The following is an 18,089-nucleotide window of genomic DNA, read 5'->3' as shown; positions in this document are numbered from 1 at the left end:
ATCACAACAAAACAGATCTGACCGGTCCTGCATGTTGTTTTTATGCTGGGACACGGGAGGGGCGGGGGTCACTTAAGTTTTCGCAGTGATAAAAAGTATTTATTCACCTGCTAGATTGAAACCCTGGGAACAGGGGATAGAAAACTTAAAACGTTATACTGCAAGAAGCAAACGGCTCAAAAGGAAACATCCAGAATAATCAAAAATCTAAATCTACAGTAATAAAAAAAAAAAAACACAAAATGATTTCTCTAACATAAAAAGTTGAATGCGTTTTAAACGTCACTCTTTGTTTAAAAAAAAAAAGTTGAATCCAGATTAAAGATGCTTCACAGGGGAAGTTGCAGCGTTAGGCTCTATTCACACCTATGCAGGTGTGACAGTGCGAGTATGTTTTTGCGTATCATGTTTAAGGCAGCCCATGCATTTCAGAGGGCTGCCCTACTCGCAAAAGTCGCACAAAAGAAGTGAATTTTTTTTTTTTTTTTAATTGTGCAACACCAAAATGTCTGATACTTGGCACTTAATGCATGCGTTAGCAAGTTGTGTTGTACCTCTGCACGCCTGCAAAAGGGGTGTGCATTTTTTGGCATTTGTGGAACATGCAGAATTTTGCGCTCCTTTCTGTATTGCAGACATGTGAACCTAACCTTTTATAAATGTAAAATTGGTGACATCTAGCCACCAAAAAATGCATTGTCATAAGCTCCCACTGCAATCTATGTTGCCAAAAACACACCATGTCATAAAAGAAACGCCTGCACCTCCTTTTTAAAGTGGTAGTAAACCGAAACAAAAAAAGGTCCCCTGCAGAACTATAGCATAATGTGAAAGCACATACTAGCACATTATAAAAGACTTGCCTTTTGAATGAAGCCGCTGGCAGGGCTTCCATTTTCTCCCGGTCTTCCTTTTTGGGGTTTGTGGGCTTTGTTTGAATAGCCAGGCAGTGTTGATATCTCTCCCATGGGAGTCACGGCTCTCTCAATGGACAGCACGCCATCTATTGAGTGCGCAAGTGTCGGTAAAGTCACTGGCTGCTGCTATATTAAATACCTCTGTGTCCACAATAAGCTGGTCATACACCAGTTGAATTTCATTGAAAAATTTTAGTTTTAAGAACGTTTGTTTGATTCTCTGAGGCCCCGTACACACGAGAGGATTATCCGCTGGAAACGGTCCTCCGGACCGTTCCAGCGGATAAATCCTCTGGCGGATTTTGATCTGATGGTTGTACTAACCATCAGATCGAAATCCGCGCGGAATCCATCGGCGGTGACGTGTCGCGCCGTCGCCGCGATGATGATGCAGCGATGTGCGCGACGCTGGAAGATAAAGACTTCCACGCATGCGTCGAATCATTACGACGCATGCGAGGGAGAGGAGCGGACGGATTGATCCGGTGAGTCTGTACAGACCACCGGATCAATCCGCTGGACAGGATTCCAGCGGATAGATTTCTTAGCATGCTAAGAAATTTTTATCCGCTGGAAATCCGTCGGCTGGAATTTTTTCCGCCGATAAATGTCCGCTCGGACGTACACACCACCGGATCTATCCGCTGGAACTGATCTGCGGATAAATCCCAGCGGATAGATCCGGTCGTGTGTACGAGGCCTAATGCCGCGTACACACCATCACTTTATGTGATGAAAAAAAATGACGTTTTTAAAAACGTCACTTTAATTGACCGTGTGTGGGGGAAAACGTCGTTTTATGTCTTCTAAAAAACGACCAAAAAAAATTGAAGCATGCTTCAATTTTATGTGTCGTTTTTCAAAACGTCAACTTTTACTTCACAGAAATTGACCGTGTGTAGTAAAAAACGTCGTTTAAAACGACGTCTTTTCACCCACGCATGCCCGGAAGCTACTTATGAAGCGAGCTTCAATGGAAAAACGTGGTGGAACGTAACCTCGCTTTGCTAGAACATTGTGATAAAACGATGGTGTGTAGGCAACTTCGTCTTTGAAAATTGAAGTTTTAAAAACGTCATTTTTTACTTCACAGAAAATGTCGTTTTTTTTCATCACATAAAGTGATGGTGTGTACGCGGTATAAGTGTTAAGGGGGTAAACCAATGTTCATTTTCAACCACAATGACTAGAAAATTAGAACTAACAGGATGAATTTTTTTTTCGCTAACAAATTTGGTTCTACAGTGGCTATGGTGCTGCACATGCGATCAGTTATGACACTGGCTTGCCAGTTCGGTTAAGAGCACAACCAACTGTGATAGTTATTCACTGCTTGCCTTGAATGTAATAATTTTAGGAAACCATTAAATGTATTTAAGATCTATGACAAACTGGCATGGATATCCCCTTATAATAAAATACAATTCTGAGGCGATTGGCCTTTTCTCTGTACTGAGAGAAGCTTACTGTCTTGGTTCCCTGTTTTATCCTGCATAATGAAGTGGAAAGCACAGGGTAGAACAGTCAGAACAGAACAGTCAGCTCATGGTATCCAAACATTATCCAAACATTCCCTTTGAGTTGCAATGAGGACCACTATCTAACCTTCTGGGTGTTGTGGAGAAAACCGAGCTGTCTGGCACCATTTGGGCTCTCCCAGCACACCTAGTGCGATGCTATTGTGCCCATGTGTATTCAACAAGTGGCACCAAGTGCACCTGCACAAATGGGTGCTACTGCTTGAGCGGCCCAATCATTTTCTGCTCCTGTGCTGCCTCATTCTCAAGGGAGTTGCAGGAGCAGACCCTGGACTGGCAACATCTCCTGATTCTCTCTAAGGGGAACATTATGAGTGACTATTCTTGCAATACCTGGGTGTCTGTGGCCTACAAGTCATTTTTTTCTAGGTCCAAGTACCATCCTCTGGTGGTTGCTCCTCTGACTTCTTGGCTTCTTCTAGACCTACGACTGCACTCCAGCTTTCTCTTTTCTTTCCAGAGAGGAAGTTTTTGCCACAATGTTAGATTTCATGGTAAGAATGTATGGCCCCTTTGGGGTCATAAATAGCAGGGGTCACAGCCATTTCCCTTCGATCTCCCCTCCTGAATCAATTCATTCCTTCCTTGAGTCAACATGGTGTCCGAGAAGGAGGTGACAGTTGAGTAGTATCCTTTGCCTTCCTGGTTTTGTTTCAGGATAAAAAGCCTGCTACAGATATTTCTCCCAAACTAAAGGAGCCTTTGCTACACTAAGTTCACATGATCGGTCAAAACCAATGACAACGGACTGAAGGACCGTTTTCATCGGTCCAAACCGATCGTGTGTGGGCCCCATCGGTCAGTTAACCTTCAGTCAAAAAAATGAGAACTTGCTTTAAAATTTAACTGATGGACTCCTAACCGATAGGTCAAAACCGATCGTTGGTATGCAAAACTATAAAAACTATAAAAACCTGCGCATGCTCAGAATCAAGTCGACGCATGCTTGGAAACATTGAACTTCATTTTTTTCAGCACGCCGTTGTGTTACGTCACCGCGTTCTGACACGATCGGTTATTTAACCTATGGTGTGTAGGCACATCAGACCATCAGTCAGCTTCTTCGGACCATTCTCATCAGATGGACTGATCGTGTGTACGCGGCCTTACTGTTTCTGAACGCTCTTGTTTAGTGCTAGAGTAGCCACAGTCTGCTTACCCTAAAGTGACCAGGATAGGACTTTACTAAATTCACAAAACTGGCTAAGACTTTCGGTAGACTCACTGGTAAAACCTGACCTGTATGGAGACTGGATTTACTGTGTGAAAATTTTTAATTCTCCAAAACCATTTCACACAACAGTATCCTATTAAGGGAGATTTTCTTAGAAGATGGTCTCTTCCTGTGGTGTGTCCTGCAATTTCTTGTCCTAGCAAAACCCTTAAAGGATAGGTTCACCTTTGGGGACATGTTACATGTTCCACCTGCTATAAAATACAACAAAGAATGGCGTCCCATAGGACTTTAAGTGGGATGAGCATCCATATACGATGAATATTATACATTTTTAATAAATGTATAAACTATGTTTACTTCGTATATTCTTATTGACCTTTTTGTGCTCACCTCATTTAAAGTCCCACAGGTTCTATTCTTCATTGTTGTATTTAATTTGGGGGTGGAGATGTGTTACGGGCAACACCAGATCATTTTCTCTTTGTATACACCCTCTATAAAAGGGAAGCAGACTTGGTTCTCACTTGAGCAAAAATTTCAAATTTTAGCCCTGTCCTCCATTCACATCCTATGCATGGAAAATTGGCATGTAGGCTTTCCCAGTCATCATCTGGATTCATGGGATTGGACTCTCAATTCTGAGTTTAAGTCCTTTCCCACAGTTGGAGGACAAAGATGTGAACCTGCTGTTGCCCAGATTTAATAACAAACTGGACAGGTTTGTTGCCAGAGACCCTTGGGTCTTGGCAGTGGACACTCCTAGTGACACCCTGAGATCAGTTCAACTCGATCCACAAGTGTCCACCCTGATTCTCAGTCACTAGTTGTTGAAGCCACTGCCCCGAGGGACAGGAACCCTTCAGATTCAGTCATAACTAACCTCTGAAGACTAAGAAGTCGACTTCTCATACAGCCTGCTATCACACTTGGAAGACCTACTTTGCTTGGTGTGAGTCAATGAACTTTCACACTAGAAAGAACAATGCAGAATATATTTTGGCCTTCCTTTAGTATAGTCTGGACCAACATTTGGCTTTGAATACTATTAAGGGACATCTCTTGTCTTTGGCCATTCTGTTTTGGAAATGCTTGTTAAGGTCTTTTCATTTCCTTGTGCCCCCATGGGGTCTCACTCTGGTTTTAGGAGTAATCTATTGGAGATATTCCCTTGTCAGGACATAGTTATCATTCCAGTGTTGGACACAGACAGCAATAAATTCCTGATAAATTTTAACCATTCTTTACTCTACCCCAAAAAAATGCAAAAGATACTTTAAAGTATGAAAGGGAAAAATTGACAATGGCTCTTATGCCGCGTACACACGATCGGTTCGTCTGATGAAAACGGACCGTGTTCATCAGACGAACCGATCGTGTGTGGGCCCCATAATTTTTTTTCCCATCGGTAAGAAAACTTATGCCGCGTACACACGATCGGTTCGTCTGATGAAAATGGTCTGATGGACCGTTTTCATCAGACGAACCGATCGTGTGTGGGCCCCATCAGTTTTTTTCCCATCGGTGAAAAAACTTAGAACCTGTTTTAAAGTTATCTGATGGTTAAAAAAAACAATAGAAAAAAAGGTGGTCTGTGGGGAAATCCATCGGTTAAAAATCAACGCATGCTCAGAATCAAGTCGACGCATGCTCGGAAGCATTGAACTTAATTTTTCTCAGCACGTCGTTGTGTTTTACGTCACCGCGTTCTGACACAATCGTTTTTTTAACTGATGGTGTGTAGGCAAGACTGATGAAAGTCAGCTTCATCGGATATCTGATGAAAAAATCCATCAGACCGTTTTCTTTGGATGAACCAATCGTGTGTACAGGGCATTACACAATTTGTTTGAGGGTCAGATGGAAGGTGGTTCTGTGGAGTACAGTAGGTTAAACTATTCAGGAATGTGTAATCCTGAATACAAGCTGTTCCACCTGCCTTGATTTCCTTTTGTAAGGTATAGTTTGTCACCGCTGCTTAGTAGCAAGAGAGGATCTTGAAGGGAAAAACTTTTTTAGGTAGTTTGGAAAAATTGACATTTAATGGTTCTCCCTTACATCACAGTGCACCCCACTTTCCTTATGCTGCTGCTGGGAAGAAGCTGGATGCATTGCTTGAAAGCAGAAAGTAAGGGTCTGGAGTAGAACCAGAGGAGGGCTGGAGCTCTCCTGCAGCTGCAGGAGAGTTGCGAGGGCCACATGAAAATGGCCTGGAGGGCCAGATTTGGCCCGCGGGCCTTGTGTTTGACACCTGTGCTCTAGAGGGACTATAAGACCGGGTGATGAGGATACCTGGTGTGGGGTCCTTGGCAGATTCCTAGACTTGCATTTTCTCGACATAACCTGAAAGGATAAGTTCACCTTTTGGAACATGTTACATTTTTAGGGTGGGACATGTTCCAGTATCTACAGACTTTTGCCCTCTGATTCTGATTTTGACCCTCCCCACCCTGTAATGGTGCACAGGGGGATCTGCTCTGCCCACATGGCCACCCCATTCATCCACAGTTTCCTGTGCATAAATACCTAAAAATACCATCAGCCATTGCGGCTGACAGCTGATGGAATAAGGTACAGGCAGACAACTATACTGAGAGTTTGAAGGAACTGGACATTGCAACCACAATCTGCTGGTCACAGGTGCAATGCTCTGCAGGTTCCCTAGAAAAAATATAATAAATGCACATTTTTTTTTACCTGCAAGAAAATGTGCATTTTTTTTTTTTAAGAACTTAGGGCCAGATTCTTGTATCTTTGCGGCGGCGTAACGTATCCGATTTACGTTGCGCCTCCACAACTTAGACGGGCAAGTGCTGTATTCTCAAAGCACTTGCTCCGTAAGTTGTGGCGGCAAAGCGTAAATCGGCCAGCGTAAGCCCGCCTAATTCATATTTGGAACAGGGGGGCGTGTTTTATGTAAATGTTGTGTGACCCAACGTTATTGACGTTTTTCATGAACGGCGCATGCGCCGTCCGTGGAAATCTCCCAGTGTGCATTGCTCCTAATACGCCGCAAGGACGTCATTGGTTTCGACGTGAACGTAAAAGACGTCCAGCCCCATTCACGGATGAGTTACGCAAACGACGTCAAATTGTCAAATTTGGTTGTGGGAACGACGGCCATACTTAACATTGGTATGCCGCATTTACGCCACCATATAGCAGGGGTAACTATACGCCGGGAAAAGCCTAACGTAAACGGCGTAAATGTACTGCGTCGGCCGGGCGTACGTTCGTGAATTCGCGTATCTAGCTAATTTGCATACTCAATGCGGAATTCGACGGAAGCACCACCTAGCGGCCAGCGTAAATATGCAGTTACGATACGACGGTGTAACAGTTGCGCCAGTCAGATCTACAAGAAATCTATAAGTAACTGATTCTAAGAATCAGGCGCATAGATACGACCGCGCAACTCAGAGATATCGTATCTCGTTTGAGAATCTGGCCCTTAGCCTTTAATGGCTTGTAAGTGATTTTTGCTAATCCAAGCTTGGATAGGATGCTAAATCTCACTTAAGTGATTTACTAGAATCTAAGTGGCGTTCTGCAGCCAGACAAGTTATCATACCTTGCCAAATTTGCATTACACTTGCGATTATGGTAAAGGAGTTCTATATACCATGACCATTATGTTTTCCCTCACCCTTAGTACAAAATTTCAAGCCCTACTCAAAAGATCTCTAAAACTGACATTATATTTTTCCATGACGCTCCCAAGAGAAACTTTTTATAGTCTGCCAGCAAAGTAAGCCCGGTTTTTCTTTCAGATAGAGCAATTTATTTTTGCTCTTTGTCGTCGGTACATTGTGTGGGAGCTGCAGCAAAGAGCTGACTGAGATACATCCCTGCATTGCTGATTATTAGACAGGCTTTTCAGTCCCACAACTTTAAGGTGCCGATGAACCCAAAATAATCCTTGCTAAATTCAGTTGAATATGGTTGACTCGGGAAACAATTTTTAGGTCTATGGTGCCTGTGTGGTCTGTAGATATCCCCCCCCCCCCCACCCCAAACCAACCTGGAGTAGAATTTTCCAAACCCATTGCAATTCCATACAGATAATGTCAGGAGTATCTTCTCATTGCATAAATGTGCACACATGACCTAAATGCTTGAGCCTAGGTATATCAAAATATATTTTTAAACATTTCTGTAGTAGGACCTCTGGCTTTCATCCGATGGCTATAGGCAGTTTTGTATTTTCTTCAGAAGACTAGGCAGTGAATAGTTTAAATGTACTTTCTATTAACCTTAAACTGTGTAGAGGGTTCATTACTGTAAGAGCGGCAAGGATGTGGAATTCCCTTCCACAGGCGGTGGTTTCAGCGGGGGGGGGGGGGGGTGCGCATCGATAGTTTAAAAAAACTGTTAGATAAGCACCAGAATGACAGCAACGGGTATACGATGTAATACTGACCTATGATCACACACATCGGTCGGACTTGTGTATTTTTTTTCAACCTCACCTAATATGTAACTATGTATGCCCATAGAAGAATAATGATAACATTTTCGAGTAAAGGAGGAATTACAGTAACAAGATGCTTTAGGATAAAACCATAACTTTCTACTATTGGTGTTCAATAGCAGCTTGTTGTGCTATTTTTTCCCACGTCTCCATCTAAACCAAAATGCTCCTTCCATTTTCAGCTGAACATATAGCCATGTAGGGCTGAAGCTTGCTCACCTGCTTCCCAGGGCTTTCTATTGGCTAGTGAGGCCTCCCATCATAAGACTTAGCTATTGAGTATAGGGGCAAGAAGGAGCAGTATGGCTCTGACATTACCAGGAAATGTTGGAGCTTTGCCCACTAAGAACTGACCAGCATTCGAACAGAACAAAGCCACTGAAAACGTTGTACCTGCTGTTTATTACGGTCTTACCTGTTACCACTCGCCACCTATATCTCCCTTACTGTGTAATCTAAAGATAAATGTTTATTGTAAGTCATATTCAAAGTGTAGCTGTACTGTCTTTCTCCTCTGTAAAGCAGAATCGGAAAATTAAAATGGCAATTTTCAAGGCAAGTGCCCCATGAACACCAAAACCCAAGGTGCACTGATATGCAAATACTGACTTTTGGTCAGTATTTGTCAATATCTACCTTCTCCCCCACTTACCTCCAACCCCTTACATTTGATCACTTAGGTTGCCCATCACATTAAGGGGTCCAACAGGTGGGGTAAAACATTTTTTTCAGAGCCATTCAGATCGTTTTTTTTTATACACAATAGCTCAAAGCCATTAATCCAGCTTGAATATGCTGTTTTGAGCTCTTTAATAGTTATCGATGCAAATTTTGGAATCCCTTTGTTTTTTTTTATTTGTGATGAAAATGCTGACATTTTAAATGTATTTTACTATTAGAAAGTATACATGCTTACTTAGTAAATGTTTTGAACAGATCTCAATGACTAAGTAAAATAATGCAAATATTAAAAGCAAGACCAATCCCATTGACATATATTGTTTTAAAGACTGTTTCCTTGGAGATGGTGATTGAGGAATAGAAGAATACCAACTGCCAGTGTGAAACGTATTGTAAGAGTAGGACAGATTTTATTAGAAAGCGAAAATTTACGGCCTCTAGTGAATATATTAAGCCCCTTATTAATAACATAAGGATAAAGGAGTATTTATTTCCTATAGACAGTCATAGGACCAAACCTGAATTATCAATGTGCTGGATGTGGTTACTAAGAGTAAAGATGTATCTTTCTAGAGTTCTTAGTCTAGGATTCTAAAAAAAGGGTTTTCTAAATACCAAATTCTTTCAAAATTTCACACACCATTCCTCACCATTCCCAATTTTCCCAACATCCTCAAGCTTGTACCATATTTCATATTTTAACCAATTTGGTAAAAACCTTTTACCTGAGTCCATTCTACCCGAATCCTTTGAAACATATTTAAAGTTTCTCTATGATGAAAGGTCAACTGTTCTGATTTCAAATTCAGATTGACTGCCAATATCTATTTCTCCACTGTTGATGGATGTGGCAAAATTAACTTTTGTGTAATCAATTTTCCAGCAAGAATCGGTGTTCTACTAAGCCCTCAGCTCTGATTAACTTGATTTTTTGGAAGCTCCAGGGGCCAGATTCTCGTAGAATTCCGGCGGCGTAACGTATTGCATTTACGTTACACCGCCGCAAGTTTTATGGGCAAGTGCTTGATTCACAAAGCACTTGCCTGTAAACTTGCGGCGGCGTAGCGTAAATCCGTCAGGCGCAAGCCCGCCTAATTCAAATGGGGCGTGTATCATTTAAATTAGGCGCTTTCCCACGCCGAACGTACTGCGCATGCTTCGTTTTGAAATTTCCCCGCCGTGCTTTGCGCAAAATGACGTCGCACCGACGTCATTTTTTGAACGTCGACATGAGTTACGTCCTTTCCTTTTCACGGACGACTTGCGCAAAAAAAAATTAAATTCGAAGCGGGAACGACGGCCATACTTTAACATGGCAAGTCTAAAGATAGGCCACGAAATACCAGCTTTAACTATACACCGGGAAAAGCCAACTAGCGACGACGTAAGAGAATGCGACGGCCGCGCGTACCTTCATGAATCGCTGTAAACGACTAATTAGCATACCCGACGCGGAAAACCTATGCGAACTCCACCCAGCAGGCGCCAAAGTATTACACCTACGATTCGAAGGCGTACAAAGCCGTACGCCTGTCGGATCGAAGCCAGAAGCCGTCGTATCTTGATTTGAGGATTCAAACTAAAGATACGACGCGGCAAATTTGAAAGTACGCCGGAGTATCAGCAGATACTCCAGCGTACTTCTTCTCTGAATCTGTCCCCAGATGTCCAAAAATACACATATATTACGTTGAATATATATATAATAAAGCAGTAATGTTAAACAACATCTTTCCAATATTTTACCAACGTATTGCGTCTCCGGATGATTTCGATTCAAATCTCCTGGAACCTGTCAACATAAAGTGCAATTAGGACTATCCTAAAGGCCTGCTTTAGTAAGTGAATGGGGCGTTCTATACATCCTATGAACAATAAATAACTTGGTTACTCTCTGAGTAACATGTTGTTACTGAGTAACATGATGTTGCAACAAAGAGATCCTTAATATTTCTAACCATATTGACCACAGTAATAAGCACCAGCATTTAATGTCAGTGGATTGAATAATAGGACCCAGCATTGGTGTCAATGGACGCAATAAACCCAACAATTTATGTCAATGGACACAATTAAAACTTCCAGCATTGTTATCAGTGAACACAATAATAACTCCCCCACCACCACCACCATCTTTCCAGCAGTGATAGTTACTGGCTGTAAAACTAACACCCCCACCTGCATTGGTATTCAGTGGCAGTGGAAGTTAACCCCCATAATCCCCTCTATTGCTGGCCATGGCAGTGAAAGTATAACCCCAGATTGCTTCCTCCCAGCAGGCTGGGGATTTGCTTGTACTGTTAGCAGAGATGACTATTCCCAAAGTACAGGTGCTGGAAAACAGAGCTCATTCCTGCACCTGGCACCCTGCTTCCACTCCATAATTATGGAGCCATCTGGAAGTATACATTTTAGAATTTGTAGAAGTGATCACATCTAAATATTCAAAGGAGGTGACCATTTCAATGAATGTGGTAGAGCTAAAAACACGATCGGTTTTCCCGGCGGTAAAAAGACACCCGGGAAAACAGAGGGGAAAGCCGAGAACCTGCTTGGCAGCTTGTACCCCCTACACATGGCCAGTTTTCCTGGCAGGAAAACTGCCATGAGAGCTTTGGCCAGGAATCCCGCCCGCTGTGTATGCTCCACTGCAGTGTTTCCCATGGGAAAACTGCCGGGAAAAAGAATCACCATAGTATGCATCTATCTACTATATCAAAGGTATACCCATTTAATTTTCTATTGCCCCTATGTACTGTATGTTGCTAATACATCTCATAGTTTATTTCCCTGTCAAATGCTGCTTTCAATAAAAACTGTTCTGCCTTCAACACAATATTTTCCCTTAGATCTGTGCCACTACCCGGTTCTTTAAAGAAATAGCAGGATTATATTTTCTTCTGTTAAATTCACTTGTTCTATAAAAGAAATGTCCTATTACTTAGTGTTTGCTTTGACAGCTGATATTTGTTTCACAAGTAGACCTCTGGGATATGCTTTCAAAGCATCCCTGGCTACTAGTGGAGATGCCGTAGGAATTATTCCATCCCAGAAAATCATTAAAATCAGAATGAAGAAGACTTTTTAACCAATAAGGTTCAGGGTTGATTTACTAAAGGCAAATGGGCTGTTTACTTTGCAAGGGAATTTTCCTTATAAGCCCTGTACACACAATCGTAGATCTGATGGAATCTAATCCGATGGATTTTTTCGTCGGATATCCGATGAAGCTGACTTTTATCAGTCTTGCAAACTTAATTGATCTTCCACCACCTGGATAATTAGTACGACACCCAATGTGCACAAGTAGTAAATTGTGCTTACCAGACCTGGTTGACCTCTTTAATGAAAAAGACGGTCAAATGCGCTTGAACAGGATAATGCCTGCAGACATATAAATCGACTTGAGTATGTACGATACCTCACCCTCGGAATGTTGAGATTTTAGAACATGGAATTCAAACAGAGAGCTTCCATAGTGCAATGCTATTTTATTAAAATGGAATAAAAACACCAACCAATTGGCTACTCACATAAAAAGTGCCCTTCTCCCGGCACTGGGGCTGCAAGCTTTGATAAAAAAAACACTGGCTCTCCCAACTCTGTGGCGGCGTGCGTTCCACCAGCTGCTGACACTATCCAGACGATCGGGAAGTGACGTAGGACATGGTATACGTGACCAGGTTCCGCTGCCGACGTACGTTTCGTATAGTTACGTTTCAAAACGTAACTATACGAAACGTACGTCGTCGGTCTTTTTCATTAAAGAGGTCAACCAGGTCTGGTAAGCACAATTCACTACTTGTGCACATTGGGTGTCGTACTAATTATCCAGGTGGTGGAAGATCAATTAAGTTTGCACGACCGGAGACGGTTTTTGTATCACAGCAAGAAATATATCTAGAGGATATTTGAGCATTGATGTTGTATCTTTGTTTGCACCAATGGGACTTTATTATTTACTATTGATTTATTGATTGATTTATCACGTACAACAGGACACATTTTTATTAATTTACTTGTTGCATATTATAGGATAAGTTGTGTAATTACATATTACTCCATAGCGCCCCCAGTACACTTTTTAGCATGCATCAGATAGAAGTCACATACACTTAATCACTTTCTAGGGGAGCAGCTTAGCACACATTGTGTGTTTGGGACCTTTACATGGGCACCCAAATTATTATTTAATAATATATATAAATATTTTTTTTTGGCGCGGAATTGTTTTTTATATTTTCATACACACCATCAGTCAAGAATCTGACCGTGCCAAAACGCGGTGACATAAAACACTCCTACGAGCCGAAAAAAATGAAGTTCAATGCTTTTGAACATGCGTCAACTTGATTCTGCGAATGCGTGGATTTTTATCCGATGGAGTGCCACACAGATGATCAGATTTTTCTATAGGTTTTTTATCCATAGGAAACATTTTAAACATGTTCTATTTTTTAACACCGATGGGGAAAAAAGACCGATGGGGCCCACACACGATCGGTTTGTCTGATGAAACCAGTCCATCGGTCTGTTTTCATCGGACAAACCGATCATGTGTACGCGGCTTTAGAGTAACGAATGAGGTTAATGCTCGGGTGACTTTCATCATCTGATTATGTATAAGCAAAAAATATGTTTCCTTGTATGTGATTTAATATACTTTGCTAGGAGATTAATTCCATTAACTTAGTGAATGTAGTAGAAATCCATTTAGCAAAGTGAAAATTCCCTTGCAAAGTGAACAGCCTCATAACCTTTGGTAAATCGCCCCTTAGTCTCCAAGTAAGCAACCCATCTCCATTTATTATTTAAATTAGTATTACCAATGGGGAATAATCAGATATTACCATAGCCATTTATTCGATCATGTGAAATTAAGGGCATACTGTTAAGAGCACCAACTTCTAAATCTGCCCTAGACAAAGTTTTTATATGTGTTTTAGAGAAACAAGAATATTTTTTCTCTCTTGGTTCTATTATAAACCAAAAGCTATTAATCCAAGCTCCTGTACGAACTTGTCAAAAGAAGAAAGACAGGAGTCTACACCCCAGGAGGAAGATGTCTATCCATTTCACACAGTGTGACATTGTTGAAATCTCATACTACAATAAGCAGCTCATATTGCTTCTCTAAAAATAAAATTGGAAAGGAAATTTAAAACTTAACAAGAATGTGGTGGGGGAATGTATATATTAACAATTATAAGCTTAGTGCAATACAGTAAGTTATATATAAGTACGGTACCTTTTCAATCCACCTCTTTCTGAATGTTCGCTCAATCAGCACTGCAGGCTATAGCTATTCTTAAATCGAAACTTTAGTTTATCTCAAATAAAATTAAGTACATAGTAGGGTTGTGCCGATACCACTTTTTTAGGACCGAGTACAAGTACCGATACTTTTTTTCATGTACTCGCCGATACCGAATACCGATACTTTTTTTAAATGTCATGTGACAGTTTTCAAACCACAATACAGACTAAGGATATTTTCTTTAGAATTATGAAGAACTCTAACTCAAGACATTATAAAAGCATAAAAATGAGTAAAAATGAATAAAAATGTTTTATTTGCTTGTCACGCAGTAGTAAAAAACTCAAATAATTTTCATAGAACATGTTGATAAATACAAAAAAAGTATTCTATTTAGGTATCGGGAGCATTTGCGCGAGTACGAGTACTCCCGCAAATACTCGGTATCGGTCCCGATACCGATACTAGTATCGGTATCTGGACAACCCTAGTACATAGCATTACATCACTTCCCACTACTTCCCAGTTTTCTGCTTCTTATCCAAAATCAAAAAATCTGTTGTTGCTGCAGTAGAACACCCACTGAACAAAAGGGTGATCTGCTCAATATCCTAATGGTGCCCTGTCCAGATATATTCTTATATAAGCTGCCGACACATGGCCTCTTGGTCTAAATGTCATTCCAATAATCGATGAAACTGTCCTCATGCACATGAATTCAATGCACTAAAGTGGCGATGTTAATTTTTGGGACATAGAGAGTCTCCACACAGAGATCAAAGTTCGCTATATGAAGAAAATGCAAAACACAAATATTCATTAATCTCACAGGCCTCGTTGATGCAATACTCATACCATTGAGCGTATACTGTCGTTGAGAGAAAGATGACTCTCACTTTGCCATAATTAAAACCAAATTTTATTTCCTACAAGATTTTCTACAGCTACCTAAAATATGACAACATGCAAAATTTTTGACTGCTATGCTAATCTTTTGCAAGGTGGGAGCATTGAAAAAAATGCGCAAAATTGGTCAAGCTTGTACAAGAACGATCTCGGATATGTAAAGATAATGCTTCCTGTCTAAAGAAAACAACTCTCATGCCTAGTACACACGTATGGGATTCCCGGCGGTAAAAGTCCGCCAGGAATCCCGAGGGGGAAAACCCAGAACCTGCTTGGTAAGTTTTTTTTCTCCCTACACACGAGAGGTTTTCCCGACAGGAAAACTGCGATGGAGTTTTGGTCGGGAATCCCGGCCGTGTGTATGCTCCATCGCAGTTTTTCACATAGGAAAACTGCCGGGAAAAAGACCACCGGGAATCCCGGCGGGAAAAAGAGAGCTGGTTCTCTTTTTATTTTATGGTAGTTTTCCTGTCGGGAAAACTGCAATGGAGCATACACACGGCCGGTTTTCCCAGCCAAAAGCTCTCATGGCAGTTTTCCCGACGGGTGTACAAGGCATCAGAGAAAATATATGATGGAATGGGAGCCAATGTAGTAAAGTGAACAGTTTTTTTTCTATGGCAGAATTGGCGTTTGGACCAAAGAAAAAGAATATATAAAATACAAGTTTACTGTTGGTTCATTGCTAAGCAACTGAATTCCAAGTTTCCTAATGCATACATGGTGCTACGCAGGCATGGTCCACCATTTTCAGGAAGCCAGCCCAGAGCAATGCCGCCACTGCTGGAACAAGAACATGTACATAGGGGGTGGCTGAAAGGGGCTGAAGAAGAATGGCATTACTGCAAAATAAAAAAATAAAAAAAAGGGGGAAGTGTTTTATAATAAATGTCTGTTTTAATAATCAGTACATTAGCATACTAAATGTCATCTATTTGGAGTTTATATCTATTTTAATTCCTGTCTCATTCTAAACTATTCACCCATCAGTATAGCCATTGACAAAAATTTGCAAATATCTAGGTTTGTAATCGTACCATCAAACTATACAACCTGTTCTGTATAATTATGAGTCCTGACCTTTTATTTTTATTGTCTGTGTCTTGCAGTATGCAATGTTTTTATCCCTGGTGTTCCTGGCTGAACTGATTGCTGGAATCTCAGGCTTTGTGTTCCGGCATGAAGTAAGTGGAAAAGACATTTTCATTTGTTTTTGTATGTCAGTGTGTAGAACAATTTTTAGATGCACTCTCCCTTATTAATAATAAATTCAGCCTGCAAATTGGCTTTTTCCTGTTTGTGACGATCAAACGTACCCCACATTTGAATATCATAGTGCACCAACAAACCACAGTAAATGATTGCAGTTGTATTGGTTTGTTGATTTATCTCCCTTCTTTCAGCAGTTAAGCCCGGGAAAAGTGATAGTTAAAGCTGAGCAGTCTTAAGCCGCGTACACACGGTTGGAATTTCCGACAACAAATGTTCGATGTGAGCTTGTTGTCGGAAAATCCGACCGTGTGTATGCTCCATCGGACATTTGCTGTCGGAATTTCAGACAACAATTTTTTGAGAGCTGGTTCTCAACAAAAGTTCCTGTCTGAAATTTCGATCATCTGTAGCCAATTCCGACGCACAAAAATCCTACGCATGCTCTGAATCAATTTGACGCATGCTCAGAATCATTGAACTTTATTTTTCTCGCCTCGTCGTAGTGTTGTACGTAACTGCGTTCTTGACGTTTGGAATTTCCAACAACATTTGTGTGACTGTGTGTATGCAAGACAAGTTTGATCGAACAATCCGTCGGGGGAAAAAATCCACTGTTTTGATGTCTGAATATCCAATCGTGTGTACGCGGTATTAGATAATTTTCTTTACTAGTGTCCAGTTTACTTTGTAACAGAGCAAAAATGGCATTCATTTTTGTGTCCTGCCACAGCCCGCTTGCCAAAAAACTTGGTGCTGTTGTGAGGCTGCAGAAACATACAGCTTTTGTAAATGGTAAATGTTTTTCCTATAGTATTAAAGAATATGTCATAGAGAATATGAGAATACCATAAGGTATGAACTATGGGTTTAGGTCAGGTTTGACCCAAACCCAGCCTCTTTGCACTTTGGCAAATGGGCAAACAATCTGGCCATACTTAATCTAGCTGGAAGTCAGTCATATACGAGTGGTAGCACTACCTCTGCTAGGTCCCCCACTGGCTTCTGTTTGTAAACAAGCTGGTGGGAATCCTAATATCATATTTGGTCTATGATGTCACCCAGGATCTTTAATACTTTGTTTACTTCCCCACAGCACCAGGAATCTGTCATTTGTAACAAAAGTAGCGGCAGGTGGTAGTGGTGGGTCAACACTGTCAGGCCTGTAATTGTCGTGGTTCTACATTGCTGGATAACATTATTTGTCTTTGGATTTAAGCTGGCCATACACCACACAATTTTCTTATTCAATTTTCTTTAGATTTACTTTCAGCTTTGTAGTAGAATGAGCTGCCTGATTTCATACAAATTGAAAGTGTTTAGGTTTGACCTCATATTATATGGTTTTGATAAATCTAAAGGAAAATTGTACCAGAAAATTGTATAATGTACGGCCAGCCTTCGTGCTACATTCGGGTTTATCAGATTTTTCCTTGGCTTTGACGAACCTCCTGTTAATTAACTTTTTTGGTCGTCTCTAATGAGAAGCCTTGGCTGGAAGCAGCTGAGATGTGTACTGAATGCAAAGAGCCTAATTTCACTTGATGATGTGAAGTGGAAAACACGATACACTTGGGAAGCATTTGTTTTTAGTCTTTGCTTCCTTTTGTTTTCCTATACACAAAGTAAATTCAGGCTATTCTGGCATGTTGCTTTGCCAACATAATGAGTGGGTCAGGCTCAGGGTATGCGCAGATAAAAATGTGATTCTAATCTCAGATTCAGAAAACTAGTGTCGGATTCCTTATCATTTTAACTGTATTTTTCATTTTCTTACATACATGTTCTGTCTTGGTTGCTTTTCTATATGAAATTAAAGTGAAATATACATGGTACATATTTCCTGATTTTTGTTAAACAGAAGGCAATCCAAAGGGTCTGTTATTTCTCTTAAACTCTTTCACTGCCATCAACTTAAAGTGTTTGTTACCCCAAT

The 18,089-nt window shown here is 40.9% G+C and overlaps 1 protein-coding gene across 1 annotated transcript in view; it reads left to right on the top strand.

Moving 5' to 3' along the window:
• TSPAN7 (tetraspanin 7) overlaps positions 1 to 18,089 on the top strand; it is a 189,519-nt gene that overhangs the window by 126,382 nt on the left and 45,048 nt on the right. Inside the window, exon 3 of the mRNA XM_040338117.1 lies at positions 16,054 to 16,128. Coding sequence (XP_040194051.1) covers positions 16,054 to 16,128 — 75 coding nt within the window. The remainder of the gene's footprint in view (positions 1 to 16,053; positions 16,129 to 18,089) is intronic.

The sequence above is a fragment of the Rana temporaria genome, chromosome 2 (assembly GCF_905171775.1).
Source record: "Rana temporaria chromosome 2, aRanTem1.1, whole genome shotgun sequence".
Lineage (NCBI taxonomy): Eukaryota > Metazoa > Chordata > Amphibia > Anura > Ranidae > Rana > Rana temporaria.
This window is presented reverse-complemented; position numbering and strand designations above follow the sequence as displayed.